Source organism: Ovis aries, chromosome 3 (genome assembly GCF_016772045.2).
Source record: "Ovis aries strain OAR_USU_Benz2616 breed Rambouillet chromosome 3, ARS-UI_Ramb_v3.0, whole genome shotgun sequence".
Classification (NCBI taxonomy): domain Eukaryota; kingdom Metazoa; phylum Chordata; class Mammalia; order Artiodactyla; family Bovidae; genus Ovis; species Ovis aries.
The window spans coordinates 132,484,640-132,496,075 of NC_056056.1; the positions used below are offsets into that span (position 1 = coordinate 132,484,640).

Below are 11,436 nucleotides of genomic sequence, written 5' to 3' on the forward strand. Positions count from 1 at the left end.
TAAACTTTTAAAAATAATATCAGTTTTATTAAATATTCGAGAACGGATCCAGAGGTCGGATTTATACAGGAAGGTAACACGAGGGAATTTTTATTTATTTTTTTTCTCCTACTGGCTAAACAAACGTCGCTCACTTTTTTTCTTTTTGTAATTTTCCCTCTTTTTTTTTTTTTTCCTTTTTAAGATGGGATTGGAACACGGACGGTGCTAAACATAAATATAAATACAGAGACCACAAATACAGCTAAAAATATTCACACAGAAACGGTCACAGTTTGTAATATGCCATAATGACCCCCAGGATTCTTTAAATACAATTCGCCTGGGCTGGGCATTTGCTGGGGCAGAGGGGCCGGGCAGGGGCTGCGGGGAGGCCCTGGGGGCTGCTGTGGGGCCCCGACGCGCCCTCCTCGGGCCTCCCGCCCTCCCCGGCTGCGAGGCCGGGCCCCGAGGCCCGGGAGCAGAGGCCCCCGGGGCCCGGGAGCCGGCTCTCTGCGCGGGGGCGGAGATGGGGGGCGCCGAGGGGGTGGGAGGCCAAGTCCTCGTTTGGAGGGAGATCTGTGGAGTCTAAAGCGAGGTTCAGGGACGAGCCCCAAGGCCTGGGCGGGGGAAGGGGCCTGCAGACGAGCCGAGAACGAGCTAGCGAGGGAGCGAGGAGGAGGAGGCGCCTGGTGAAAAGAGTTTGTGCGGTGAGGGAGGGGGGCGTCCAGAGTTGACTCTTCAGGTCCATATTTGACTCCCTAATTTTGTCTCAGGGAGTCCAAACACATCAATTGTGCCAGTGATAAATATCGAGTGTGTGATTAGGAGGGTATGGGGGCAGCGAGGGAGCAGGAGAAAGAGGGGTGGCAGGGACAGTCCTGGTCACTCTTTCTGCTTCTCCTCCTCTGTCTCTTCCCGCTTTTCCTCTTTTCCGCCCAGGCTGTCAGCCGCGGCCCCTCCGCCGCCCCCTGAGAGCGTGGACGTGAGGTTAGACTCTTTTTTCCACTTCATCCGGCGGTTCTGGAACCAGATCTTGATCTGTCGCTCGGTCAGGCAGAGCGCGTTGGCGATCTCGATGCGCCGGCGCCGCGTTAGGTAGCGGTTGAAGTGAAATTCCTTCTCCAGTTCCAGCGTCTGGTACCTCGAGTAGATTTGGCGACCGCGCCTCCGGTCCGCTCCATAGCCGACCCCTAGAGATCCGGGCACAAAACACACTACAAACAATCAGCAAGGCATCCTCTGCAGATGATCTAGCCTAGCACAGCCCTGACCCTCCCAACTTGGCCAGCACTCACGGGCCCCTCCGGCTCCAGCCTTCTCCCCTCTGCTCTGTCCCCACCCCCACTGGGGGTACAGCCAGGATCCTAACCTCATTCAGTCCCCCCCGCCCCGGCTTGGTAGGTGTGTCCCAAAGAAAGGTGTGTGGGGGGTGGGGGGACAGAACCAAGCAGGAAGCTGTAAACTAAAAGCTGATTTTTCAGAAAAATCTCAAAACACTGGGGATGAGGCCCCATTTCTCAAGGTCTGGACTCCCCCATCTCCCCAAGCGCCCTAGCTCCTGGGAAACTTCTCCCCACTTCTCTGTCCCATTCTCCCCCCTCCCTTCTCCTAGTCTGACTCGACTTTGGGGGGCTCCCCCACCCCCTCCCCTCATCCCCTGCCCTGTTCCTGCCCCCTCAACTCGCCTTAGAGCCCTCCAATCCGTCAGGGGCCGAGGGGGCCAGGCCCCTGCAAGCAAGCAGGAGGCGAGCAGAGGGGGCAGAAGAGGGGGCCCTGTCTCGGCGTCGGCGAGGAGACGAGCGTGATTGTTTTTATGGGGCCATAAAAAACTCTCTCCGCCCGTTCTTCTAGGGAAGCCGGTCATAAAGCCAGTTCAGTTTATTTAATTTATATCTCGGAGCTGTAAAACTCACCACTGTGCGAATTCATTCGCTGCATCCAGGGGTAAATCTGGATACTGGCTTTCTGGTCCTGGGGCGCAGTCCTGCCCTGCTCAGAACTAAAATCCTGAGCGATTGAGGTCTGTGTGTTATGTCCTAAGGTGTTTTGTCTGCAGTTTGAGAGCATGTCTTTCTCCTGGTAAAAGGAATTAGATCCATAGTCATACGGCCCTCGGCTGGAACTGAACACGACATTCTCCTGTGGCGAATAAAAGGGAGTCGAGTAGATCCGGTTCTGAGCCACGGCCGCTCCATAGGTCGAGAAATGCCTCACTGGATCATAGGCGGTGGAATTGAGGGCGACGTTGGGGAGGACGTCCTGGCCCCCGGCGAGGTGGCAGGATAAGGAAGGGTTAGTGAAGTAGGAATTCATCCCTTTGCCTTTACCTGGTCGGGCTATGATTTCTTTAATATTTATTTCTGTCTCCAGTTTGTACTCGGAACTAGATGGTTATAGGGACGGCTCCAATCCAGGACAGACAAAATGACAAAGTCAGCTGACCCCCTCCTAGCCAATCGCAAGCCAGATGTCAAGAAGGGGGAAAAAAATCGCTTCTGCTTCTGTTGATTCCCTAGTTGAGACTAAGTGTGTGCTTTGAAAGTAAGACTTGGATTTCTTTTAAAAATATATATGTAAGGGAACTGATTTGAAGGTGAAGGAAGGGTGAATGTCCTAGAGCAGGGCCTTGAGGCCCAGAAAAGGAGAGTTGCACTCCCAGGAAATCTCTCAGCCCCAGCTAACTTTGCTGTACTGTGGCCACAGGAGAAATCTGTGTATTTTCAATCTGATTTCATCTTTTATATCTGCCCTCTTCTAAAATTACACTTTGATTTCTCCATAGGAGGAACTCCTTCCCAGCTCAGGGGGTTCCCCAGCAATCTTACAGGAAATCTGGTTTGATACTCCAAGGAGCGAGTTCCCATCTTTAAACCAGTCTATTTTTACCCGAATAATTTTTTAAAAAGAAATCAAGAATGGAAAGAAATTGCATAAAACATGGTGCTTAGAGGAAGGAGAGTGTATCTGAGAGTTGGGGGTGGCGGGGGGCATGTGGGGGACTCCTAAGTCTAAAGAGGGAATGCTGAGTCTTCAGGGTGCAGTGGCAGAGCTGAGGTGTGCAAAGGATCCATGCATCTGCTTCCTCTCCCTCCTAGCCCTCCTCTCCCTCCTCCTGCTCAGGAACCCCTTTTTGGGGAAACTCTTGCAGCATGTTTGCCTAAAAGGGAAATTGTATTTAAAAATACAATAGGAAAGGAAGAGAAAGAAGTAAAAGGTGGGAGAGAGAGAGAAAAAGGAAGGAAGAAAGGAAGAAGAAAGAACTCTGAGAGTCTTTCTAGACACATCAACTCCTGTTTATGTTGGTGAGAATTTATGATTTGGAGCCAGCCAGGGCCGTTGGGGTAATTCACATAGCATCCAGCCAAAGAGAGAAGGCTGGTGGGGCTCTGATGGACACAGAGACACAGAGTGTCTTGCAGCCTCAAGCCCCTGCCCAGGGCAGAAACCCCTGCCCCCCTCGGACGCTGTCCTGCCAAGGGAAGTTCCCCTGGACCTGAGCTCTGGGGCTTGGAGATTCCAGCCAAGGTTTCCTGGGGCGCTCTCTCCCAAGGGCCAGCCACACCTGGTGGGGCCAGGCCTCTCAGCAGCTCCCTACCCCCCATTTTCTTCCCACCTAGGGGCTGAGAAAAAGGAAGAGAAGGTTAGGAAAAGGCAGCTGAGTCCGAGGCTTCTGAGGAGCCGCAGTGGGCGAACACGGAAACAGCGGAAGGTGTGCAGATGGGCTTTTTCCTCCTGATTAATCCAAACTTCTTTTGATATTGTAACATAGGCCTAAAATGCTCTGAGTTGACAAAGAGGAGGGTGGTGGGGCAAGCAAAGGGAACAGTGGAAGCTCATATTTTCCCCTCACCATTTTGGGGAGGGGGAGAAGTGGCTATAACAAGAACCCGGATGTCGCCGGATTTTATGATCTTTTCCTTCTGTGTAACAAAGCGGAGTAATCAATGGGTAGCAATAAAGCCATAAACGGGACTACACTGGGAAAAAAACTCGTTTATTCATCTTCTGTAACGTTAAGGTTTCCCTGGAGTGTCGCTAGGGGGGAAAAATAAAGTTTCGAACCCAAAAGCAGACAGTATGTAGGAGCTGATGGAGACAACATGTTAGTTAATACATGAACCTCGTAACAGGATGGAAGAGTCTTCCTGCAGACAATATGTGTTGGCTTTTAAAAATACAGCCCCAGTCCTTCAGAGAGGAGAGAAATGTGTTGGTGTTTAGAAGGGCAGGGGGAAGGCCCCTATAATTATAAAGGCTCCCTCTCCTGGACCATACTTTCCTCTCCCCAAGGAAATGAAGGTGAAGTGTAGAGGAGGATTCTTAAATTAAGAAAGAAATTTTGAGATGAGTTGTCTCATTTTGGGGTGTCATGGCAGGTACACAACAGACACCAGCATGAGTTGCTTTTCGCTCTAGAATCCAGCTGTCCTCGAATTCATGGCATGCCTGGGCAGGGGTTTCCAACAGCTGGCTGGGGCTCCAGGCCCCCTGGAGGGCAAGAGGGAGAGGGAAAGAGAAGTGGGGAGGGGGTGGAAGGCCCAGGGGGCTGAACTAAGGAACAAGTCAGTGCCCCTCTGGACACCAGTAGCCGCTCTCCGAGTTCCCAGTCTCAATTTTGCCCTAAGGATAGCAGTGTTACACGTAGAACAGGCCGGAAGAGAGAGTAAATTCCCTCCCCGCCCCCCCTTCAGAGAGAGATTGCTAGAGGGATAAATCATGTCAGTGATATTTCCTTCAAGATATTAAATTGTTGCAATGTACAACAAATTGAATGATGGAAGATAGGATGTCTTAATGAGGTTTCGCTTTCAATGACTGTTGATTTTCTATGTATTTTAAAATCTCTTTTATAGGTGGGTGGGGGAAGGAAGGACCTTGGGAGAAAGGGGCTTCTGGGGAAGCATCTGCTGCAGCTCCCCAGCAAGGATGACTGGGTTTGTTTTCTTGAGCCCCTTCTAAACCAAGTGTGGAGAGGAAAAGGGTGCCTAAGTTGGGGAGAGTCCCCTTTGGGGCCTAAAGGCAGTGGGCGCGGGGGTGGGCGCCCTGAGGAGCAGAATGTAAGTCTCAGCCCCGGAAAGTTAAGTGTTTTATTACGTCCCTAAACAGAGGGCAGAGACTGAAAGGTCTCTCCAATTTATAATGAACAGGAACCAGCTGCTGGGGGGGGGGCGGGCGGGTAGGCAGAAATGCTGGAAGAGGGGAGAAGGGGAAGCAGAAACACAAATAAATTCTGCTACTGCTTAAAGACTTTCGGCAAAATTAGTTTCTAACACACTTTTCCCCCATCACCTTACATTCCTCAGGAAAGAAGCCTTCTTCCTTCAGTTAGATCTTTAATTATGCAGCTGAAATTTGCTGGAAGGATTCGCTCTAAGGGGGGAGAGCAAGTCAGATGAACTGAATCTTCCCTCCCTTGGATTATATTTTCCTTTTCTCATTTCATGTTAATTTTATTTTTTTGGCAAAAGAACGACTATCTATGGGGAGAAAGCTGGGACTTGGGTTTTTCTAAATATATTTATATTTTCCTGTTAAATTTGTCTGAAAACAATTATGGAAACTCATCAGCAGAAGCAAGAACAGATGTTTTATTAAAACTGCAGTTGAGCTCTTGTAAATATGCACAAGTCCTGGGAAGGAGGGGGGAGAACTAGTTCTTTGTTTCTATAAAACAAGCCTAGAGAAATCAGAGAACACCCCTTTATCAGGCCCGTAGGTCTCCGACTTGCTCTGCCCCTTCAGCCTCTGGAATCGGGAGGGGGGTTGGCGGCAAGAACGGATTTTCGCTTTCGGGGGCTGGAATCAGTGGATTCAAAAACAGAATTCAAAAAATACAGAAAAGGAATAAAGGGGGAAAGTTGCCGCTCCCTGTCCCAGCAACCAAAACACATGCTTTTCATGAACATTAATTATAGGAGAGAACTCATTGTAGGCGCCCTGAGCCTAAATGGGGGGCAGGCATTGGTCGGGAGTCCCCAAGGGTTGCATTGGAGGCTGGACACTGGAGGGTTTCCCAGGGCAAGTGTTAAGGCTCCTATTCCAGCCTCATCCTGCTCCAGACTGGGGGCTGGGGGCCTGTGTATCTCTGAACTGGGGAGAGGGTGGCTGGGACTGGCCTCTGGCCCTGGAGGGGTCCATGGGTGGGCCTCACCTTGCCTGCCTTTGCTTTCCACTCTGCTCTGGGAAATATATTAATTTCTTGGGGAAGAATATGTGAAGTGAGAGGCATGAGATCTGGAATTTTTATTTGGGGCCAGTCTTCTCCAGAGGTCCTGCTTAGTTTGTCTTCTGCCAGTCTTCTCTCTCTCCCCAGATCCCCCAACTCTGCGCCGCTGTCTGTGACTCACCCAGCCTCACACACAGATACATATACACTCCATTCCTGGCTGCCGGCGCCACCAACTGCAGCCCGGCGCCTCCGAAGGCTGCTCAGGGACGCGGGCACTGGAGCCGCAGGATTCAGCAGTTGGCCTGAGTGCCTGGCTGCCTGGAAGCCTCTACAGCTGCCCGGCCCACCCCCTGGATCCTCGACTTCCAGGGCGGGAGAGGAGCGGTTGCCCCACTGGCCCCTTTTGTGCCACTGGGTGAGGGCTGAAATCCCCCTTGCAGAGAAAGCTGAGTTTCAATAATTGTTCAGCTCACCTCACAATAGCACTGTTTGGTTAAGGCTTTGCTGTTCTAGAGTGACTGCTCAGTTGGCCCGACTGGCTTATGATAGGATTTTTTTTTATTTAAAAATTAAAAAAATAAATCCTACTCCAAATGCCTAATGTTTTGTTTAAGAGATCCTTTGATCTCCACAGAATGCAGAGTAAAAGGCTTGCAAAGAGAATTTCCTAGTCCGTCAGAGAACCTGAACGCAGGGAACTGGGTCTGCTTGGGGACACCCCATCATAGCTGACCCAAGGAGCCCCCAGCTTCTCAAAGATCCAGTGGGGAAACTGTCTGAGCTCATACCTCTCCAGACATGCGCTGTACTACAAAAAAGAATGCTCTTTCTCCTTTCAAACTTGAGGCATGGAGACACTTGGAGAAAAGTGAAATTTGACACACCCAGCCCAGAAGTGGATCCCATTTGGGGGTGCTGATATTCTGAGGACAGGGCCCAGGCTGGCTAGCTGAATGGAGTTGGGGGGCAGCAGGGAGGCGGGACAGAAGAAAAGGCCAGATGGGGCATGTCAAGCTCCTGAGAACTGCCCCAAACACCTCAGAGGCCTGCGCTTTTGAGCTGAGAGGTTGAGAAGCTGCCCAAGCTGCTTTTGCTTTATTTGCAATTAAACAGAGAAGAAAGGTACCTGGAGGGGCTCAGCTAACTCACATCATATTTTCTCGTCTCCCTCTTTCCAGATTTCTGCCTGACCTTTCTTTACCACCACTCCACGTAATGCTGCTACCATCAGGAGACACAAACTCCTACACTGGCATTTGTTTGGCTTCTCTGGCGGAAGGTTAAAAAGTACAGTAGGTCTTCAACATCTCTGTCCCATCACACTCAGCCCTGAGCCCCTTTGGGCCCCCTCTGGAAGAAATCATTTCTGGCTTTGGGGGCCTGGCCCCCAAGCCTCCCACCTCTGTCCCAAGCAGCTGAGTATCAACTGAGGAGGGGGCATACAGAAAGCCTTCAGACACAGTGTCTCATCCCCATTGGGAATGGGGAGGGAATTCAGACCCTGAGTGACATTTCAGGGAGGGAAAGCAAATAGTCCTGCTTGGCCCAGGAGGGAAAATTAAAATCCAGAACACTCAGAATATTTTTGGCCTCCAGAGTGAAAACAAAGGATCCCCAATTTTCTGGCTTCTCTTATATCCCTCCATGCAGAGTACTGCTTGGATCCATTTTGGAAGTTTTTAGAATTGTAAAATTCAAGAACAAGAACGCAGCATTTATGACGTCACAGTGAGTTGTCATGAGGAAATTGTAAATGTCATAAAAGTTACTACATACAGCAAGAGTTTTCTGTGTGGGTTCCTTGCCTCCCCTCACATCCTCTCCCCCCACCTGTCTCCTTCTTCTTCCCCTGGTCTAAGTTTTCCCACTTGAAAATAAAATATTATGTTCTGGAACAATAAGCCAACAAGAAACACTGTCCTCATTTCCCTATAAATAATTTGATCCTTTATTGTTTGTAGATCTGAAAGAACCATTTAATCTGCGCTGGCGAAAAGAGGGAGAGAGATGGGGAGGGGGGAATTAATTTCAGAAAGGAGAGAATATTACTTACTTCGATGATACTCTTTCAGATTTGATAGCCAGGAGCAAAATTAGAGGCGAACAGCGGCCTCTCCGACTCTACACCTGGCGAGATTGGAGATTTATAGGATCTTTAGTGAAGGGGCAATTTAATTTTGTAGGATTTGCTTAAATTCACTGCTATTTTGGGGGGCTGAGGAGAAGGGAGGGTGATGAAGAGAGCGACATGCTTTATCTAGCTTTATGAATCCGCCAACATTAGCCTGATTTAAAACCCAACAACCTGTGTCTCAGGGAAAACTCCTGCAGAAAGGAGTGGGGTGAGGGGGATTCGGCTTTCTCAAGGAGTGTGGCCCCCTTAGCAGTTGCCAGGGGAAAGGAAAAAAAGCTGGAGGCCAGGGGAGGGCTGCTCTGTCTCTCCACTACCAGGACACCCGGAGGTTTATGGTATCCCCATAATTCCCCCAACCCTATAAACAGCTGCCCTATTTTAGGACGATTTCTGCTTCCTCCCCTCGGAAAGGGAGAGTGAGGGAGGTGGGAATGGCGGGAGCAGGGTGCCGGAAAGGGGAGGGAGTTCACGATAGCGCCGCACTTTGTTCTCCTGGGTGAGTTTGCTGTTTGGCGGGTTTCTGACGCAGGGTGGCAGCAGACAAAACAAGTAAACAACTCACAGACACAATAAACAGGGGCGGCAGCAGCACCATGGCAGAGGCCGTGGGCCGTGGTGAGGGGCACACTTTGGGGGTAATGTCACCCTGGCACTCGGGGCCGCCAAGGCCTAAAAGCTCAAGGCTGCCTTTGGTGCGAGAGAAGATGGGAAAGAGCTGCACGCCTCGCACCCGCGGCAAGTCTGGACAGGACATTCTGGGGAGGAACCTGATCGCCTAGGGAGTGGAGTTAAACCTCCGCCAGCTCCTCTCCCATCCTTACTTTCTTTCCTGGGGGTTTTAATAGACATTTATACCCCAGCCTCTGTCTTTCCTTGGGCCTAGAAGGGAGAAAGAAGGCTGGTTAATTCTCAGCCCCGGCTCACACTCAGTGCTCTAGGCCCACAGGCGGTCAGACCAAGCTTCAGCTATCTCCACGGCTTAGGTAGCAGAGAGGATTAAAATGAAGTCCCACCAGTAACCAGATCTAGGTTTTGGGGAACTTTGAGATCCCCTAGTCCGTTCCACATATGACAGAGGCAAAGCTGAGACCCCGTGAGCAGCCAGAGCGAGCAGGAGTGGGGAGACAGGCATTCACCGCACCCCATCCGTCTGACTGGCTTTCTCCAGCGGCCTCTCCAGGCACCTTAGTCCGTCCACAGCCGCCCCAGATCATTGCCCAGAGGCCACCTTATTAACCACTCCAATCTTCTCTGCCGCCTCAGTGAGGCTTCGAACACCAGGGCCCAGCGACTGCTCAAAACTGCTCACAGGCATGCCTCACCCACCGAAGTTTCCCACCGAACTCACTTTCAGCACAATTGGGCTCGCCTGCTCAAACAATTCTGAGTTGGGGAAGTCTGCAGGGAGGTGTGGAGAGGAAGCAGAAGGGAGTCAATCTTTCCCCAGCCCAGCTGCTTGGACAGCGAAGGCAATAAGGTCTGAGAAAACCTTTGTGGCATCTCTCGGTTACTGATACCCGCATACTCCGATTCCAGCACGAACACATTTTCAGCAGAGCACACACAGAGGGCACCCAGTGCCTCCTTGAGCCCAAGCCCATCTAGTGAGGGCTAACAAAATTTCGCACGCACATAAAATGGTGTTTGAGCGAATATAGGCATGGTAATACACAATTAACCACTGAGGAAACATGAGTCTGTATATATTCGTGCAGAAGTCTGCGCCCGTACATTTGAGCCTCTATCTAATAAACGTATAAAGCCACCAAGCTTGGTTTCGGAACATAACAGCCAACCCAACAAGGCCGCCTTCTCCAAACAAGGTCGCATTCTTCGTGGGGATCACAACTGTCAGACCAGGGAGAGAAAGGGTTTGCTCTGCCCATTTCTCCTTAGCTAGGAGCTGGCGCATGAAATACAGCCCATGGCAGGACTGACAAAGCCCGGTAAGGGACAGGCCCAAGGTACCCAAAGAGTGGACTCAGTGAAGACTGCTGGGGGCCCTGGGCTCAAGGCAGTGTCACCAGACCCTGACCCATGGACTCAGGGCTTCTGCACAGCCTTAGCTCTGGGTGTGCAGAGTCCTTGAGCCGGATTCTATTCTCAGCTGCTCTGGCTATTATTAGATAATCACAGCAGTGTCCTCCTGCTCTTAGGACCTTGTCCACAGGGAATTTGGCCTGCAAGAAGGCTGAGCGTTGCCACGGGTGGCCCCTTTTGTGCTTCTGTTTGAGTGCCATCGAGAGAGAGAAAGGAAGGAAAATTGAAAGTAAGGAGGGAAGGAAGGGGCTGGCGTTTGGGGCTGGGTTTTCCCCCTGGCCAGACTAGAAAATAGAAAACTAGGGCCAGTCACTGTTGCTAGACTGTCTCTGCATCCCTCTGGGTCCTGAGGAGACTCTAGGGGTGAAATGAGTGGGAGCCTGCAGGACCCTAGCCAAGAATGGACAGAAAATCAATGTATAAAAATAATATATAAGGACATTTCAGGATGGTGTTGCTAACCCGACAACCACCAACCCTACCACTGTAAAATCTCACCAACCACTTTCGTTAGGTTAGATCCCTAGGCCGATGGTGATACCCCAGCCTAGCCCAGGCCCACCCCTCCAAAGGGAGGTGGCCCCCTCTAGTATTCCAGGTGAATCCCCACTGGCCCGAGTGGCCTTCTCCGGAAACTGTTGTCCTGGGGCGGGGGGGGGGCGGTGAACAAAGGCTTGTCCCCCTCCCCCAGTCAGTGCGGCCATCTGCTGGGGCGGGGGCAGACAAAATACAGCGAAAGAGAAATAGAGGCCTCACCGATCGGCGGCTCCCAGAATACGCCAGGAGAAAAGCTCCCATTTTCAGGCCTCCGGGGCCCCTCCACTGGCCCACGGTACTCCCCTCGCCCTTTGCAGGTCTCACGGACTCGGGGTCTGAGTGGCCGCGGCCTGGCTCCCCGGGGCGTCAGCCCCAGGGCCGCGCCGGGGCGGCGAGAGAGCGCGCGGCAGCCGGAGCGGGCGGCGGGCTGGGCCCATTTGGGGAGAGCCAAGCGCTTTTCTCGATCGTAAACAAGGAACGCGAAATTAGCCCCTCGGCAGACGCCTCTGCCGACACACACAAGTCCTATTGCGGGGGGTGGGGGGAAGGGGGAGAGAAAATGCCATTTCTTCCC

The 11,436-nt window shown here is 51.6% G+C and overlaps 1 protein-coding gene across 4 annotated transcripts; it reads right to left on the reverse strand.

Moving 5' to 3' along the window:
• On the reverse strand, positions 1-11,301 carry HOXC6 (homeobox C6). 4 transcript variants are annotated; one of them, XM_060411610.1, is made up of 3 exons: positions 11,082-11,301; positions 1,896-2,121; positions 1-1,196 (listed from the first exon to the last, which is right to left on the reverse strand). In XM_060411610.1, the coding sequence occupies exons 1-3, from the start codon at positions 11,121-11,123 to the stop codon at positions 865-867; spliced, it is 600 nt and encodes a 199-aa protein (XP_060267593.1). In that variant the 5' UTR covers positions 11,124-11,301; the 3' UTR covers positions 1-864.
• Between the last annotated feature and the right edge of the window lie 135 nt (positions 11,302-11,436).